General features: G+C 41.7%; 1 protein-coding gene across 1 annotated transcript in view; it reads right to left on the bottom strand.

Annotated features, from left to right (window-relative positions):
- topbp1 (DNA topoisomerase II binding protein 1) overlaps positions 1-19,977 on the bottom strand; it is a 31,775-nt gene that overhangs the window by 3,589 nt on the left and 8,209 nt on the right. Inside the window, exons 10-23 of the mRNA XM_052595715.1 lie at positions 7,144-7,394; positions 6,753-7,063; positions 6,488-6,660; positions 5,923-6,134; positions 5,409-5,731; positions 4,174-4,359; positions 3,980-4,095; positions 3,727-3,850; positions 2,571-2,735; positions 2,382-2,475; positions 2,054-2,249; positions 1,691-1,908; positions 1,043-1,182; positions 405-504 (exon numbers count right to left, since the gene is read on the bottom strand). Coding sequence (XP_052451675.1) covers positions 405-504; positions 1,043-1,182; positions 1,691-1,908; positions 2,054-2,249; positions 2,382-2,475; positions 2,571-2,735; positions 3,727-3,850; positions 3,980-4,095; positions 4,174-4,359; positions 5,409-5,731; positions 5,923-6,134; positions 6,488-6,660; positions 6,753-7,063; positions 7,144-7,394 — 2,609 coding nt within the window. The remainder of the gene's footprint in view (positions 1-404; positions 505-1,042; positions 1,183-1,690; positions 1,909-2,053; positions 2,250-2,381; positions 2,476-2,570; positions 2,736-3,726; positions 3,851-3,979; positions 4,096-4,173; positions 4,360-5,408; positions 5,732-5,922; positions 6,135-6,487; positions 6,661-6,752; positions 7,064-7,143; positions 7,395-19,977) is intronic.

Genomic DNA, 19,977 nt, shown 5'->3' with positions numbered 1-19,977 from the left:
TTGAAAACAAATTAGAAGCTCTAAAAGATTTTCTGATTTTTAAAATAACTTTACCATTACTGTTTAATTCAAACATATAATTTCTTGTTAAAAACTAAACAAATTGAAAAAAAATTAGCTGCTTATCATTTCCACACAGGAGAGGCTTGGTGTTGTTTCCAAACAAAAGGAAATATATCGGTCTCGGCCAAAATGAGTTGAAAAATACAGTCATATCGGATATCGGCAAAAATCTTATATCGTGCATCCCTAATACAGACCTATCCATAAGACCAATTAGCTAATTGCATTGTAGTTTTGTAGTTTTACACATCCCTAAATTAAGTTCAGTGCAGTCAGGTACACTGACAGACACCATAAAAAGTACAAGAAATGGGAGAAACTAGGTTGCTTTGTGTACTAACCTAGCTCCTCTATGAGATGACTGTAGTCGATGCGCTCCTGTGGGTTCAATGAAGACAGCAAGACTCGCGGAGGATGCTTTTCCTCCTCCTTATCTTCAGCCTGTTAAAGAAAGATCCAGTTAGATCAAATTTGAATAAAAAGAATTATAACTACTGTTCATGTAAAGTTCAATTAATTTCAACAGTTTGTTTCATTCATGAATAGATTTGCATTTTTAACACCCAGTGCAGAGACCCAGTGCTGATACTGGTGAAATATAAGCACTCTTGGAAAGCCTCATTTCCAGTCAGATTTGAGAATCAGAACTAAATTGTGTGCGTGCGTGCGTGCGTGCATGCATGCATGCATGCATGCATATATATATATATATATATATATATATATATATATATATATTATATATATATATATATATTATATATATATATATATATATATATATATATATATATATATATATATATATATATATATATATATATATATATATATATATATATATATATATATGAATGAATCAATAAAACCGCACAAGCTTATTTATATAGCAAAATATATATATGGTTATCAAAATAACAATATTGAGCCACTCAAAAGCAGCCAATCCTTCAAGAAAGAGAGCCCTAGGTATGTGTACCTGTGGAAGGGAAGGAACTGCAGGTTTAGAGGTGGGGAAAGCAAGAGCGAGTGCTTCAGGTGTTTCAGGGCTCTGTAGCCTATCAGCTGGAGGTGGGGTCACCTTTGGCTTCAGCTGTGCGTCGATGACTTCAAATGCAGCTGTGAAGGGTCAGAAGGGTTGAATCAGAACATTTATAAAGTGATTTTACGTCTTTACACTAGGGTTCAAAAGTTGAGGTATGTTTTTTTATTTATTATTATTTTATTCAGAAAGAATGCATGTATGGATGAAACGGTTATTGGTGTGATAAACCATGATAAAAAGTACCGATGGTTAGTATTACCATTTCATATTTAATTACCATTTAAACGAATGTTTATGAAAACAAAAAGTGCAAAGTGCTGCTAATGTTTTTTTTTTTTTTCATCTTTTTGGAAAATCTGCTTTACCTTTACAACTATACATTTCATTTGAAACTATACTTAAAAGTTGAAAAGTCTGTAAATTAAATAGCATTTCCTTAATATTGCTGTTTTTACTGTATTTATGATCAAGCCTTGGTTAGCATAACATTAAGAAATTCTTACCAAACCTAAACTTTTGAATAGAAGTGTATCTGGCAAAAGTATGTCAATTTTCTGAAAATGTAAAGCATTTTTCTCATACCCATTTCCACAAGCTCCGAGTCGGTCATAGAGTCCCTGGCTGTGTGGTCAGAGAGGGGCGGTGGGACGATGGTTTCAGAGTGTTGGGAGGGGCTGCCAGGCCACTGCAGGTTATCAGCCAGTTTAGCTCTCTCCTCTCGTGCAGTGGGGTCATCCCACACGATCTGCTCACTCTGAGACGGCTCTGTGTTCAGGTCCACAGCTACTTGACGTGACATTCTGCCAAAACACAATCTTTTATCATGCGGTCTTAAAAACCCAACTTTCACAATGGGAAAAAGTGATGCAACAGCAATCAGATGCTACAAGCTTTAAGATAGTGAAGGGATCAGAGACAGTACTCTAGCTAGTCTTGTTTTTATACCGTAGGGCCTCTAAAGTGCGGCTGCGTCTTCCCATTCGCCCCAGGCTGTCCGGGGTGTGGGGTGATTCTAGTCCCCCTGAGCCTGTCCTGACCAACCGCGAGGAGCCTCGACGGCCGCTGGTCAGTTTAGTAGCAGACATGATCTCCTGAAGTTGCTTTTGAAGACTTTCTCTCATCTCAAGCGTTTCTGTGAGATCTGAGGGAGGGAGAAGATAAGAAAAAGGAATGAAGGCAGAGATCAAGCTTTGAATTGTGACTTTAGATCAGTCAGAGACAAACATGGAGATTTAATACAGGAATCAAAGACACATCTTTAAAGATGACTCACTTCTTTCAGTGCTGACGGTCTGATCTTTCTCAGGCTCTCCCACACTGACACTCCGAGGAGTAGAGATGTCTGCGATGCTGTCAACAGGACTAAGCTTTAAAGGATCACAAGTTACAGGATATTAAAAAAACCTCTATATGATAGGGCTAAAGTGTATGGGTAGTGCAGTGCAAGGTATAAATCCGTCACCCTGGTCTCCTCATTCTCCGTAAACGGCCTGAGTCTGGTGCGGGGGGTGGACGGAGGAGGTGACCTCTGAGTGCTATCTGCCACCTGACTCATGGTGAGGCTCATTTTGGGGTTGAATGTAAAAGGGTAGAGTGACTCGGACACATGCTTCTGCTCATCTGCACACTGAAAATAATATGAACAATGGGATTTAAACCTCCAACTTTTCATCATGTTTAAGGTTATTTTTATGTACTAATAAAACAGTTCACATCTTTGTTGCATGTTTAAATAAATATAATATGAAATACAAGTTTGTTTTTGTTTTTTTAACTTGACTGATTAAAAGTAGTGTTTCCATTACAGATCTGCGAAAAACTTCAGCAATATTTTATAAATGTTGATTAAAAAAAAAAGTATTGCGAAATGTGCATTTGCATTAACTGATGTTATGCGACTAAATCTTATATTTTTTGCTTTCGCGACAAATCACGGTGACAGATTTTGGTAGTATTATGTAGATCGCAGCCACTGCACTAGCCATTATATTTAATCAAAGCTTCTTCTGAAACGTGTGGCTCATATAAACACATACATTGACTAGAGTGGCCGCGATCAGCTCCGTAACGCGCCGCAGATATGTGCAGTGTAAATTGTCTAACAAGAAATGGCAAGGAAAGCCCCTTATACTTAGAGCGGCCACATATGAAGTGTTTCTTAGAGGTTATAGTACATTGAAGAGTGATATGATTTTTTTTTTTTACGTAAGCCACGTGACCTGTAAATGCAAAAAAAAAAAAAAAAAAAAAAAAATCCTATTCCTTTTACAAGCTGCCTTTAAAACTGTTATTCGAGCTTAAAATCTTTTTTGCGATATATGGGTATTTTGCTAAATTTATACGTTTCCAATAGGCGCATTTTCAATTTTCAATTTGCGCAATTTGAAATGTAATGGTAACGCAGCCAATGATAGTAAAGACATTATGTAACAAAAGATTTGTTTTTCAAATAAATCCTTTTCTTATTAAATCAAAGATTCCTGAATAACTGCATCACAGATTCCACAAAAATATAAAGCATTAATACTTCAACTTCCATGCGTTAATTCAGAATGAACACATTCAGAATTTACACAGACACCCGGTTTTGTGAGATATGCATTTCTATGCATACGTACAGCCTGTAGCCAGTGTTGTGACACTATATGTAGTCCTCTCTCTTTGACAGCTTTGTATTCCTTACTGTTGTCTCCTACTTTACCCTGGTAGATGTAGTGAGTGACAGAGTCATCACACGACCATCTATAAGAAAGAAAATGCATTAACTCCACCAGTTTGGTTAAAAACAAATCTGTATTTCCAACCAACATCTCAGATTAAATTATTACTTTTAGACAGACTCACTGAAGATGAGAGAGATTTGGCATATACCTGAAGTCTGCTCCTAGAGAGGCGGCCACTGCATTGAGTTCACTCTGTTTCTTGCTTAATTTCTTGCTTATACACACCACCACCCCACTAAGAGGAGCTGCAGCCTTCTGCTTCACCTGCAAGACACAGACACACCTGAATATATCTGTATACACAGAGGTTCTGAGTGTGTGTATGTGTGTGTGTGTGTGTACCTCAGCTTCAGGCTCTTTTCCCAGTTGTGGACTGGCAGTCATGGCTGCGAGACTCGTGACATGACTGCGGTTGCTGTTGGCAACTGCAGCTTTAAGGTTCCTCTCAATGACCTCCGACAGAGGAGTCTCAGCCCCCTGACCTTGCTGAGGCTTATTACCAGGAGTCTGCAAATGGTCAAACACATCCTACGACACAGACATACCACCATATTACAAAATGTTTCGTTTTATCTTAATCATTTTGCACTTGTCTCTGACCATTAGAAGAAATGTAATACTTAATAGACAAAAAAAAATTGTAATGGGTTAAAAGTGCCATAGAATGCAAAAATCACTTTTACAAGATGTTTGAACACTGTTGTGTGGCCGCAGTGTGTGAAAACAACCAGCCTATAATGGTAAAAATCCACCCGCTCATTGTTTTATAATCCCAAAAGTTCATAAACAGTCTCCCCACAATAGCACTTCTAGGTTTCTCACTACTATGATGACATAGTCGATGAAAGTCCCACCCATTTGTGACGCTCTCTGACCTATTAGCATATTCACAGCTCTGAGTGAGAAGCAGCGGTCCTCTATTACTGTTCTCTTACTGTAGCTGCTGGAGGTAAAATGTCAGCACCATAGAGCCATTAAAAGTGTAGTGTGTTGGGATGCACCAACGATGTAGGAGTCTCCACAGACCGATGAGGACATGTGGTTAACTCTCATTTTCAAAGGAAATGTCCTAAAAAAAAACATTATAAAAAAAACTCCTATACAATTGTGCTAACATTTTACACTGGACTGTCCCACAAACGTGGGTCACAATCACATTTTGAGGGGGATCCCTGGTAAATCACATTCCGGTGGGGTAAAATATAAATTTTTTGTGGGATTCCATTCCACTGGTAAAATTTGCATTTTAGGGGCTAAATATCACATTATTGGGGTTGCTTAAACCCATGGGGAAATGGGATTAAGCAACCCCAACAGCTCCTTTTGTCTTAGATCATAAAAGTGGCAATTTAAACAAGCTATAAAAAATTATCAGTGTGGTATTTTGTGATAAAACTTAATATACAGACTCTGGAGACATCAGAGAACATTTTAAAATATTGTATAAATGCATTCTATGGCATTTAAATTTTCCTGACAATGGAACAAACAGTGTTGCCTTTTCATATCAGTCTATGAACTAACTTTTTAACTCTAAACAAGGCTTATAATTAAATCCCTTCCCATGTCCAGCTCACCTTTGTGTTAAATGAGGGTCCGAAGAGTTTGTCTCTGCTCAGGAACCGAGAGGGAGTGTCTAGTTGGAGGGAAGAGTCTTTCTGCAGGGCTCCTTTGGCCTCCTCCTGTCCTGGGGTTGCTACATTGGCCTGCTCCTCCTCTCCCTGTCTCAGCTTCCTGACTGCTGAGCGGACAGTGCGACTCTGAAAGCGAGCCGTGTCCAGAGGGGTGATGGCAGCACTATTTTGTGGGCCCAGAAGTGGTAACTCTGGAGAGCGCTGAAGGAGGTGCAGTGGTGGCGGGTATTTCTGAGATGCTCCGACAAAACTGTCCTCGGTTCTCTCTATACAAAAAAAAAAATCACAAAGAAAGAGTGATATTTGGTGTCCAAGTTGTATACTATACTGGTCTATGACATCGCTTAAATTGTATTAAGTCAGTCAAAATATAATTTCAGTCTTAAAATCATAACTCCGTCACAGCAGGTTGTTAATTAGTCACAAAACATTCTTTATAATTCTACTTCTGACTGACCTGGAGAGGGAGGCAGGTCAACCAGGTATCGTGCCTCATCAGCACGCTTCCCTGTTCTGGCAGATTCTAAAACCCAGCGGATTGTGACTGCAGGTAGACCCCATTTCTGGGCCGCCTGGTACTTTGTGCCCTCAGGAGTCTGGAGTACCAAATGAGTGCTGGCCAGCATTCCTTTTCTCTGATTAGCAGTCCGCACAAAGTAATCCTGAACACTGCAGACCGGTGTGTAGGGGGAGAGAAATAAGAAAACATTAGATTAGCTCTGAGAAAAAATAATATATATGTAAATACTTGTAGTTCTGAATAGTAAAATTGCAGTTGCGCTTCAAAGTTACATTTTAAAAACTCTTAGGTCTGATGTAAGGCATGCAGGATCAGGTTAACGAGGCAGCAAAACTTGCTCGATGGTTTTGTTTTTCGCAGCATTCCTGTGTTTACAGTGGAAGTTCGAGGTGGCTGAGTCGGCGCATAACATCATAAATGTTATGTGAGTGGCTTATGGGTGACCAATGATTTTAAACTTGAAACTACCTAGAAGGTGAGGACTGTGATCAAAAGGTCTTACCTCGCTCCCAGGTGTTCAGCAAGCTGAATGAGAGACTCCCGCTCAGATCCAGTGAACTGACTGACGGACAGCACACAGTCTTTGAGAGGATAGAAGCCTTCTCTCACTGCTACGGGAGTGAACAGAGGATGAGAGGGTAGTGGCAAAACACACTGCTGCTCCACACACATGGCCTGAGCACAAACACACAAACACTCCATTAGTAATAAAGAAACATCACAGAAAGTATCCTGCCTGTGCATAGACTCAAACGTATCTTTCTTACCAGCCAGGTATCTGTCGCAACCTCATCTACCGTGGCCTCCACATCACAGCCCAACAGTGGCACGATGGCATAATGCGCCACAGCTCTGGAGCGGCCGACCAAGATCTTCCCAGCGTTTTCCATGACTAGTTCTGAGAGCTGCGCTTCAGCCTCAGCTCCAAAACCAACCAAAATAAAACGCTTCCCTGCAAAAAGGCCACCCACTGAGGTTTCAACAAAGGTGGAGTCTTTCACTGCAGGTGGAGGCTCTGGAAGCAAAACGCTCTCGCTCTGCCTGGTGCTGGTACTATCAGTGGCCTGAGGCAGCTCCACTATGGGAAAGACAGGCAAGGAAGAATAAAGGAGACAGATAGGTGTAGACTGAGGAGGATTTAAATATTTATCAACTCACCCACAGTCTGGTCATTCTCCATGTACTGTGATAGCAGGTCTTCCTCTGCTCTGGCTTGTCGGCCTGGACTACGGGCAGGAGGGGGAGCTATAGAGGGTCTGGAGGCGCGGGGGGCAGCTTTGTGAGGAGCAGGCATATCAACAGCAGCTGGGGCAGGGGGCAGAAATGAAGGGTGAAGGTAACCATCCTCTGGGAGCAAAGAGCCACGGGAGAAACTCTCCAGCAACCACTGCACGGTCACTATATGCGGTCTGAGGAAAAGAACACAGAAGCAGTGGACTTTACACCAGAGGTGGTTCTAGAGCCTTTTTAGGTGGGATTCAGCCCTACTAACACTTTAATCAGCTATCTGAATGATCAGGCCAGTGCTGTTTCCTCAAAGTTTATCAAGATGTCACAAGAGATCTCAATGTGGTACTCGCCCGCTGTGATAAATCATATAACTTTAATAGGCAATTGTCTATATTTACTTCATCCAGTAATAGAGTTTTTATACGCACTGTAAAATACAGTTAAGGTAATTTGTATCACTGTACCTAATGGTCTCTCTGAGGGCTAAATCCCCCTGAGGGTGAAATCCTAGAAGAATGCATTAATAATATTTTACTCTATTATAAATGAAATGTTGAATTCTGATAATTAAAAAAATATATATATATTTAAATAATAAAAAGATTCTTTAAATGTGAAATTAAAACTGTCGGTATGTGGCAGCAAGTCACTGTAAATTATTCAGGAACAAAACTCTGTCATTGCGCAAACACGTAAAATATTGCTGTGTGGCAGTGTTTGAAATTATTTTTGTTGGCGAAATAGAGGAAAAACAGCCAATATGGCGTCTAAAATGTAAATCTCTTAATAAACTTCTTGTTTATTGAACTATCATTAAAAAACTATATTAAATTTTAATTATGGTAAATTTGAGGGGAAAAATGTGCACTCTATCTGTGAAATTTATTAACTATATGAAGTGGTATAAATATACAATTTTCTGCCACCATGTCTTGAATTTGGTGATCATTCTAAATGTATTTTAACAGACTGAATCATGCAGTGAAAGAACGCATTCTAAATGCACACACACACTAGTCTAGTCTTCTCTGTAGGTGCTTTGAATGGTCTTTGCAAAATAAACCCTAATTTCAAATAGCACACTGAACGACAATTATGATATTATCGCACACCCCTACCTTGCACTTTCTGCAACTAGTAACCTTGACATGGAGTTAAGGGCCCATTTACACTACATTTAACACAACTAAAAAAAAACTGGAAACTTTTTATGCATTTTGTCTGTTTGTTTACACGACAACGGCATTTTGGGGACTGAAAACTCATATTTTTGAAAACAGGTTTCAATTTTTATTTTATTTTAAAAATGCCACCGTTATAGTTTCCTTGTAAACACCCAAAACAGGAATCTTTGAAAACGCATGCGCATGTGTAATACATGCTAGGTAGGTAGCAGGGTTTCCGTTGTCCGGTAATTGCCGGACATTGGCCGAAAAAAAAATGAAATGTCCGACAAAATTAAATCTCTCCGGTCAAATTGTCCGAATAAAATTGCCTAATAATCCCGCCCCCTAAAATAATGGGTTCCCCTTTCATCTCCGTTTCAGCGCTTTTCTGGGCACTGAGGACAGCGACTCAGTAGCCTACCTGAATTTGTAATTAGCATAGGTAAAAAAAAAAATTCGTTTTAAATTGTTCAAAAGACATTTCAAGCTTTCTTAAGATATATTTCATGTCTGTGAGGCCTACGCTGAGTTTCGTTAAATTAGGATGAGATGCACTCCAGTTCACTAGCAATGCAAGTGGCCGCGAGGGCGCCTACATGATTAGGCCTGTCGCCTGCTATATTTGCTTCTTATGTATTAAATCCAGGCAATTGGTTGATAAAAAAAATTATTAAAATTAAGATACAATTTATACAAAACGAAATTCACTTCAAAAAAGTATTTCTACTAAACAAAACTTAATTAAGTGGTCAAAATCATGTCTGACCCGCTCCATGTCTCTCGATATTGCGCATCTTATCTTACTCGTGCGGTTCACTTTTCATAATCAACATAAATTAAAAAATAACATTATAATATTTTAACAAATATTAAACTAAATAAGCTTATTTAATGGCTACAACATGTATAGTAGACCTAGAATCTCTATTTGTACAAATTGCTGCACATTCATTTCATTCTGAATTTTGCACACATAAGCTGAAAGGCATTTGTTTGTGCATGCATGTAAAACATATCTGCAACTTTTATCAAGTTCACTGATAATTATGCATGCATTTATGAATTATTATCTTAATTGTGACGAGTCAGCTGCCTCCTCCCTGATTGTCACCGGCACCCCGTCCTAAATCGCCGCCCTTCACCAGGCTACCGACAGGAGTGGGTGTGTGAGAGGAGGGGCGCTGTACGAGTCAGGGCTGGCGGCGTGTGATGGGGCACACCTGATGTGAATGGAGCCTCATCCCCGCCGCTGTTTAAAAGCCCAACGCGCCTCTCCTCAAGAGACCGGTCTCTTCCCCGTGCATGCACACTGGTGTCCTCGTGGGTCCAGGAAGGGTGCGTTGAGGGACTCCCGCGCCACCAAGACGTGAGCTGCCGGACCCGCGATCCGGATGGGAACCGCACCCGTATACACGGCCGACGGGCCAGGATGCCGGGCCGTCCATTCCCTACCAGCGCCGCGGCCAACGAGAGAGACGCAGCCGCTAGGAGAAGCCGCCGCCCCTCGCGCCCCGGACCGAGGAGGGGAGCGCGTGCGGCCACCGGACTCCACCCCTTGCCTGGACCCTTCCTCGATGAACACTGCCCTACCTACACAAACCCCGCAGCACGACGAGGACACCAGATTCCCTGTTATTTTGGACACTTTCCCCCTTTGGACACTTTTATTCCCTGTTATTTTATGATTTCTGTTAATAAAAGCCTCTCCGAGGCCTGACGCCACGCCCACTGTGTCTGTCTTGTGCTCCTCCCGTGACATAATCTATAATGAAACAAGGACGAAACATATGCTTTGTTTGTTTAGAATGGAATGGATCGCAAATAGATCCGAATGAAGAAATGAACCATAGTAGAAAATGTTTTTTTCTCCGTCTATTTGAAAGTTAGGCTAATAAACATGTTGCATTCGGCGGCCTGATTATGTCATTTTTTACGTTACATAGCCTGCCTCCAGTTTTCCTCACCTTGACTAATTAAGAGGCGATACTTGACCGGCATATCGTCAAAATGTCCGGAAAAGGAAACCTCTGCCGGTCACTTTGACCGGCACCATTTTTTTCTAGCAGAAACTCTGGTAGGTAGACATGTCGATTTTAAAGGCAAGCGTGAACAAACATACACAACAACGGTGGAGTATATGGTACTGCTGTTGCTTCTCAAGAGTTTGCTAATGCTTCTTCAGCAAAGTGTGGATTTACTTCAACAATATTACAACCAACAGCAGAGATGAATCATATACAACATATAATCTAGGGATGCATCGATCCAATACTCCGTATCGTATCGGCTCCGATACTGCCATTTTCTCCCGAGTATCAAAACGAACCGATCAAAATCCGATATTGTGCGTATACTATTCTGTGTTATTGTTGAGCCTCATGAAAGACACAAAAACATTATAAAGCACCAAAAAGTTTCCATGCACTATATTTCAAGTGTTCTGAAGCTGTTCCATAGTTTAATGTGAGGTACAGATTAATATTTAAGTCATTAAATTCAAGTTCAAATAAACTCTACTTTCCGCTGCGGATTGTCATCAACAATCAAACTACAGTTACTACAGGTTACTACATTCAAAACAATGAAACACTCTTCAAGAGCGCACAGTAACTGAGGTTTAAAACTGTTCAAAGAAAAGGCTCAATAAACTAACGCACAGATTTAATACATTAAGTATCTACACAAAAAGCAATGTATAACATGTTACCAGATTTAGACATTCACTTTTATTTGTAAATAAAAATGTTTCACTTATGTTTCATTAAAATGAAGTTGTCTTTAATGCAGTAGATTGTGTTTAACACACAAAAGAGTGACGGTCAGGTCAAGTATAGAAATTCTACATTGATTAAAAAAACTGCGCTGGTATCGGATTAGATCGGTATTGGCAGATGTGCAGGATTTTCTGTACCGGATCAGTTCAGATTTTTTTTTTTGCAGTGCCAACTACTGGCCAACTACAGTGTTTTTGGCCATTTTCACGGATGTGTAAACGCAAATCATTTTGAAAATGTTGTAACAGATATGCAGATCATCGATTCATGTGTTTAATTCAGATTTTCCAAATGAAACTCTTTTTGCACCAAGTGCCTGGCCTGGCGCCAGCCTGGCTGGACTTAAATTATTTACGATGCCCATGCGAGCTTCAAAGAAGAAATGAAAATCCCCAACCACATTCCAACACTGGAGACAAAGGAAACCTTGCGTAAAGTTCCTTACTTTTGTAAGTCCTTATTAATATGTATTTTAAATATGTTTATGGATTGCATAAAATGGTTAATCCTTGTTATGTGAAGAGTATAAGTTGCAAGCTTATACTTTAGGAAATGTCTCTCCACACTTTAACTTCCTCAAAGAGAGCCACGTTTCTGCAACCCCCATCTTTGCAGGTCGTAAAACTTTACGACCACACTGGAGAGGAGAGAAGCCAAATCTTCTCCCCAATGCATTCTATGGAATGAATTCGTTACCTGTTAGTTTTTATGTTACGTAAATTACGTATTCCCTTTTGGTACATTTAGATGTTTCCCAACATCTGCAGTGTTATCATGTGTTAAGCAAATCTTTAAATGTGTAATTCGATCTAAAAATTAGATCTTTGATCATATATATATTATGTCTAGTCTTGTTCTAATCGTCATGCTCTGACAGACCCATTTATCTAGAACAAAGTAAGGAAATGTATGTAATCTGAAGTACAAACTTGCTAGAAATATCCCTGATGGAATCAGACAGGCACTAGATCACCGGGGGGTTGCCTCCACAGAGACAAAGGAACTTTTCCCTCCGCTTCAGATCGCGGACATTCATTGGATGCTCCCTCGAAAATGGGCGTGAACTATTTCAAGCTATAAGAATTGACCAAACAAGGTCCACTTCCTCTTCTTCCTCTTCTTGGTTCTCGGACACGCTGCTCTCCTGTGCGACCCTCCGCGCGGCCTCGTGCCGCGCTCATAGCGCAAACCCCCTCAGCACAGGGGCTGAGAGAAAAAAGCCATTTTAATGGCTCCTTTAGAAGCTTTCGTTTCGTTCGTTTCTTTTCTTTTCTTTACTAAGTTTATTCAACTATTCGCCTCTCCACGCAAGGAAGACGAATTCTGGAACAATGTTTGTTGAACCTTTCAAATACCGCACGAGGACAGAACAAAGGACCACGTGCTCCACGCTCACGCCAAGCGCAGCGTGCATGCGCGTCACATGGCCTCCGTTTCATGGCACATGGCTGTTTCAACGGGAACAGCGCGCAAAGCTCACAAGCTCGACGCCGATCTCACGCCACTCACATGGGACACTTTTGCAAGTATCACTTTCTCTATGGAGATTTAAATGCTGCTTTAAAGTGTTGTTATGATCTGATTTGTTGTTGGCTTTCCAAAAGTTACTGACTATGATTTTCATACCTGAGCTCCTTATGTGATCTCATTCTATTTTCTCTCTCTCTCTCTCTCTCTCTTTTATTTGGATTCGTTATGTATTGTATAAAGCTTACTGTTTGTATTGTCGTACGCATATTTACTGTGTGATTTGTAGTTTGATGTATTACTAGTTTAATTATTAAAAACCCATATACTGACTATTGGCTTGGACTCCACCCCACTCACATTACTAGTCACTGAGATGTCTGATCTATAGCTACAAGCTCTAAATTTAGAAACTAAATTTATCATAAGGATAGGATAATATTTTCATGGCCAGAGAATACTTTTCCTTGAATTATAAGGCGTGATAACTTTATTGAAAATTGATAGGTCTACAGTGGTTTGCTGGACGTACCACGGTTTGATTTGCAGTAATTTACAGTATGAGATATCACAATAATTGATATGAAGAATGTAATATTGACATATTAATGAGTAAGTTACAGTGCCCTGTGATTATTTATTGTTATAGGCAATTGAGCTATTTTTCATAATCAATCAAATTTAATGTAACTGTCATCTGAGATCTAAATTAATCATATTCCTGATTAATTATTCAAATTCCCTATATATCATTTGAGTTAATTATTCTGTAAAACTCATTGTTGTTACATTATGGTGGAGAATGCGGGCATTTCAAACTTCGTTTTGTGAGCAATCAATCTATGTATATGGTTTTTAATAATTTCTGCACGTGCGGTATGAAATTATGTAATGTTACTTGTGAGATAAGTCGCAAGACGCGAACTCACTACTGACTGAGGCAAAAAGCTGGTCAGTCAGCGCGCTAGGTATTTGTAGAAACTTAACAGTACAGTCACTGTTATTTTTGATGAAAGTAAACTGCAGTATAATGTTAAAAGTATCCTGTTAAGAAAGACCAAAATCTTTTTACAGTGAAAACATTTTAATATGAATAATTAAAAGATAAAGAAATCTTTTAATAGTTGCAACATGTAAATCTGAACCTGAGCGATGTTCCTCTGATTCAGTTAAAAAGGCCTTGCTTATTGAATTCGTGGTAAACCACAATAATATTCAAAAATAAAACGATAAAAACTCCTGGTCTAAAATTGGCTTAGCTACCCGATTTTTAAACCTAAAACATTTAAATCATAAGTGCTATTTTGATAAATGTTTATTGGAGTCAACAGTTGGAAAATTCCTGTTTTTATTACAGTTGTGTTTTGGAAGTGAACGGATCCTTCTTCAACCTATGTTAATATAGCACCTCAGAGATTAAAACCTTTGGTTTGTTACTTGTGATTTTTGATGCAGAAAATCAACCTGACAAACGATCAGATAATTTCTAAGTCATATTAAAATTGTAGTTCCGCTATCTAAACACCAGAGGGAACGTGTGGGTTAGAAATTTCAGGGTACACCCTGCTTTCTGATTCCAGCTTGCATGAGTGCAAAGCTGCCAACCTGTGGCCATTTCAGATAATGCGCTCTGATTGCTAATTTATAATCCCCTGTGATGTATATTTGAATTGGATGTCTAAATTCTCGATAATTATTTGCATTTACAGCTTTGCTCGTGCGAATATTATTACAGGGAAACAAAAGAATGTTCCCTGCCTTTGACTGTTTACATTTACTTTGAGTTTAGTTCAAACATGATTTGAATTAAAATGTAATTGTTAATAGTGGAAATCTAGATGTGTCAGGTCAACCACTGATTGACCCACTTAGAAGGTAAGCCATCTAGTGGCAGTCTCCTGTTAAATCGACTAACAGACCTCTGTCTTTTCCATTCTGTTTTGGAATTGAATGTCCACTTTTACCCTCTTTGATTAATCTCACACTGTTTGATTAATTTCATGACCATTAATGATAACTTACAAGCCATCAATGGTTATTATAGGATATTATTCAGATTTTCCTTTTTAATTCATACATGCTTATTTTAAATTTTGATTTAAACCAGTTTTGAATTTTTAATTTGAATTAAGTTTTCTGCTCAGCAGGTTAAAGACAGAGAAGCAGTACTCCCCCCCCCCCCCTGTGGTGAAAACCAGCTACTCCTTCTCTCTTGTTTCATTCCTGTTTTTTTTTATTTTTTTTATTTGATGTTTATTATTTTGCTTCTCTCTTTTGACTTAGGTTATTTTGATAATTACCATTATTATCATAATTCATTTGTTTTGTTTTATCATGATTAGGTAAAGCTGTTACCTTTCCTCTCTACATATAGTTACTCAATTGATGTTAAACAAACCAAACCTTAATTAACTTTAAGTTTCCTTTGTTCATCCTTTGTGTATTTGATTGTAGAACTCCCTTGGTGATTGGACAGTCATCTCAGGTTTCCAGTGAGCAAGGCTGCCCGACCGGTGTTACCGATACTGGCTGCGAGTGAAACTCGGTCCCTCTTGTCTCAAGAGACATCAGCAATTTTGGCACTCCAAAGGTTGTGATAAAAGTCACAAGCCGTGCTGTCCTGCGACACGCCAGAGTAACGGAGGACCGGGGACACTGCGGTTCAGTGTTTGGGGAGCACCGGGGAGGTTGACCAAGCCACTGGTTCCCACCTGAATGACTTCAATTCAACCAGGTGAACCAAAAGTGATAAAACCTATCCACTTATTATAAGCCACAGAATATTAGATATTCCCCCGGATATATTTTAAGTGTTCTGACCCTTTTGCTTCTTTAAGCCACACCATATTTCTAGGTTTCCTACCCAGATAGCCCACTCACCTGTTGGCCCTATCTTAAAACCTAGCAGTAGGCTTAGGCCTCCTCATTCTCACTAACACATTGTGTTTCTATTGTTTTCATCTCATTTCAAGTGTTGTGTTTCACTTTGATCTTTTTCTACCATCTGTTCTGTTGTGATTTGTTTCTTTCATTTCACATAGAGACAGTAACCTGGGAGCCACCAACGAAGTTAAATAGTAGAGCGACCACCAGCAGCTGGTGTCATCACACGACCCGCTAGGCTACTGCCTGTCAAATCTCCATTTCAGGTCCTTCGTTGACCCAAGTTAATTGGCTACTTAACTGTCTGACTGTTTGCATCAGTCAGCCCCAAAATTCTCATAAACGGCACAGCCCGTATGAATATAGCTCGTTAAACGTAGAACGAACTTGCATTGGTCTTTTTGTGTGTGTGTGCTGTGCTTCTCTCACCGACAGAGAATCAGGATGTTCCAGGCATCCAGTCCAGCAGTCCACGGGGGCCACCTCTCGACATGGTTGAAAGCAGTGACGATCCCCTTCCTGCCCAAGGATGCCAGTAACCTGCAGCACCCAGAGCAACTAGACACCGAGCTAGATGAACTGATGGCACGCGATCCAAACCAAAGCGACTACTACAGAGAACTCGCCAGGATCTTCGGAAGCCTAGTTCCCATTCTCGTCGCCCAGGCACGGCTCAGTGAACGGAGCAACATCGCGGAGGAGGCCTGGAAGGACCAGGCCCCAACCCAGAGTCATCTTGATCAGCTCCTCCTCGAGACCCAGAACCAGCGCAAGAAAGAGGACGACACAGATCCAGAGCTACAGAAAGGAGTTGAAAGACTTTACGATGCCCTGCAAGATCTTCGCCTCGACACAGATCAAAGAGAACAGCTGGAGAGAGAAGCCCGAAAAGACCTCAACAAAAAAACTCCAGCAAGGTGGCGCTCTCCTAAAAAGAGCAGAGACTGAACTGAAAGAAAGAGACTATAAAACCTGGGCCTGCAAAACACACTTGCAAGCGGCCCGAGCTAAATTCAACAAGCTTACTCTGCAGAGAGACGAGCTCCAAGATGAACTTGACACTGTTCACACAGAACTGAGACAATCTCACAGATTACAGAGTGGCTGGATCGGAGAAACGCACACCACAAAATTTCTCCCGGGCCGCCACTCCAACCCTTTCAGCCAAGAACCCAGAGCTGGAAAAGGGGGTGTAGTCTCCCTTCTAAGGAAATCACCAGCCAGCTTACAAGAACATCTGTCAACAACGGAGGGAAGAGAACCCTTCCAGAGAACGCATGTCACCAAACCCTGCACTGCTCACAGAGAACTTCACAAGCTAGCCAGAAGCATCTCTACATTCATTCCAGATCCTGCAGGAGGACATGATGTTCATGCTTCTTTACAAGCCATTGACTTTCATTTGCAAACTGTCGCCAACGTGACAGATGTGAACACATTGTACCTGTTAAAAATCACGGCCAGCCGTGATGTGCATTGCTTTCTGGATCGTCAACCAGAGACTGTCAAAGCGTACTACCAGCAACTGCTACAGACTTTGATTCTTGAATTCTCTGATCCAAACTCAGACCATGGGCTCCTTATTGCTATGGACCTCAAACAGGGCCGATTTGAAAACCCACAGACTTTCTGTAGTCAGCTACGAAACACCTACTTCGGAGCATGCAACGAACCAGGTATGGAACAGGATTTCAACTTAAAAACTCTGTTCCTCCCAAACCTACATGCCAGTTGGAGTTTTCATCTCAGAGTCCCAGCGTGTCCCCGTAACAGGACTACATAAGAGTTACGGAACTTAGCCCACAAAGCTTGCACCAAGCAAAAGACTATTTGTGAAAAGACTGTGAAAAAACCCAAAGTCTCTGTCTCTGAGCACTGCTTGGAGTTAACCCTAGATGGCGCCCTACAACACCACAGTCACAGACATTTTTACAGAGAGTCAATACCGTTCCAAGCCAGCAGAGGGCAACATAGTGCAGCCACGTCTGAGACAGCAGAGATCCTGAGGGTGCTGAAAGTGCTTCTTCACATGAAAACTCACAAGGAAGATGAGCCAAGCACCCAGAACACTGCCCGTCATCTACAGACCACAGAGCTAACTGTCACAGCACAAGGTGACAGCAACACCCAAGCTCCACAGTCAACAGCTGCACACCCTGAACGAGACAGCACAGGTCCTCACGCCAGGTACCACAAACACAAGGTACCAGAAAATGCTGTTTTGACTACCTGCCTTCGCAGCGAGCTACACAAGACCGGTCCTCACCACCCACCGATCGTCCCACCTGCCCTGATGCCAACATTCCTGGGCAGCCCTGTCAAAAAGGGGATGGGCCGAAAAGGAGTCAACAGGGAAGACCTGATCGACACAGGATTAAACCCGACGGGGATCTCATCTCACCTTTTCAAAAGACTCCAATTTGAAGCTAAGAGACAAGATCGAACTCTTACACCTCAAACTTATGAACTGAATGTACAGGTGGACAGACAGGATGACATCCAGTTTGAACAGGTTGTTTCCATTCACCTGACATTCGTTCCGATGAGTCTAATACATCCCATGTATGTCCCACCAATGAACACTCATACATTGCTCATCGACAAAGACCTGCTAGAACACTTTGACTTTTTTCTGAACTTCAAACAGCTAAAAGACTTTGCTCAAGTGCGAGAACCTCTTTCTCTCCAGCCACACAGGTTGCTAGAGCCAGACTGTCAGGTCGCAGAGGTCACGGGAACTCCCACAGAGCCAGACGATCAGGTCACAGAGGTCACGGGAACCCCAGCAGCCAGCCATGAGTACAACGCCCTAACAACAGGCCCAAGTTCAAGCCTCTGTACCTTAGTCAACAAACAGGGTACGGTGGTACCAACTTACACCGAAGGGGTCGCTGTTCGGCTCAACCTGCAAGGTGGTCAAACCTTACACCACACGCTGGGTTTCTTCCAATCCTCACCTGAATGTGTGGAACTCGGACTCACACTTGCAAACAACAAGCATGTCAAACACCAACACCTGTTCCAGCAATGTGATAACATCACAAAAACACACAATGTGATCGTGTACTGGAAGAAGGTAAAAGGACACTCGAAGTTACCAAGTCTAGACGAGGACTTTAAAGATCACACTGACACCCTTGCCAAAACTGGCACACTAAACAACATTCTGTGGTCACTCCCAACCCACCCACCCACATTCAAGGTTGAAGTGATTACACACAGCACAAGAACTTTACTAGCTAAACTGCCTACCTCAGAATCGCTTACGCAGGCTCCTTTGTCTACACAGACCAACATAGCGGACATGCGGGCTTCTGAAACCTTGATAATGACTTTGCTTTACCACCTCTCAGACCCCTCCATCCACCCTGGCAACCAGTCTACAGTCACTGACAACCAAAGCCCCAGACCACTGCATGATACACAAACCATGCTGCGTGCACAGAACAATATTGTGGGTTGTGCACCGTCTGACATCACAATGCCAGGGCGTGTAATGCCACGGAGCAAAAGGGGGATACTGCCAATATATTTCCATGACGCAGCATGTGCTGCACCACGCAGCACCAGAGCCACTGACAAAACACTGAAGCAAGCATCATGCCAGCAGCAAGATGTGGCAAAACATGGGCGAGGGCGAGCTAAACCCAGTCGCCGCCCACGAAGCAAAGAGACTGTCCTGTCCAACCAAAGACAGGCCTTGTTTGTTTCTTTCTCCCCTTTCTCTCTCTCTCTCCCTATTATCTGTACCAGGATGCTGCTGTGGTTTGCCGTGCCGTGCTGTCAGCCAAAGAGAGGACAGCTGCCACCGAGAAAACCGCTGAGACTCCTGACTACCGATGACAGGGCACACTACCCCAGCACTGTAACCGAATACAGCTGTACAAGGTTCCGATGGAGAGAGGACTCCCTCACTCACACTGAGGCCGATGTCAAACACCTGTTCAGCCAACATGAGAAAGTGACGGTTACACAAATGGAGTTAGGTGGACACCACCACCACTCCAAACAATTCCCGGGAGCTTTGCTTAGAGTTGCTGCTGCCGCCAGAATGTTTAACATTGTTATGTCCAGTGTCAATGCAGCGAACCAGACTGTAAACTACTTGAAACCACTGTTTACTGTCTTCCAGAAGAACTTTACCCAGACTCAGCTGCTTACAGCGTTAACAACAGACATGCTGTGGGAGGTTAGCTCCTCCAATGACAGCCTAACCACGAGTAAAACCCCACCATACATGATACCCTTAAGCCTTGTGTTAACTGTGTTGTCTTACACCATCACCATGCCAGCTGACCTGCTACGAATGCACCTGGCCAACTCTCTGGATAGCGCCTTCCTACGGCACGCAAACCCCAAACAGAGAGAAGTGAACGTGCTCCTGAACCAACTCATCAGCGAGTCAAACCAAGTCTACAGACCTAAAGACATTGTCAGTGTCAGGACGTGGAAGAGCAACACCCACACCAAAA

This window comes from Carassius gibelio, chromosome B24, assembly GCF_023724105.1.
Source record: "Carassius gibelio isolate Cgi1373 ecotype wild population from Czech Republic chromosome B24, carGib1.2-hapl.c, whole genome shotgun sequence".
Lineage (NCBI taxonomy): Eukaryota > Metazoa > Chordata > Actinopteri > Cypriniformes > Cyprinidae > Carassius > Carassius gibelio.
This window is presented reverse-complemented; position numbering and strand designations above follow the sequence as displayed.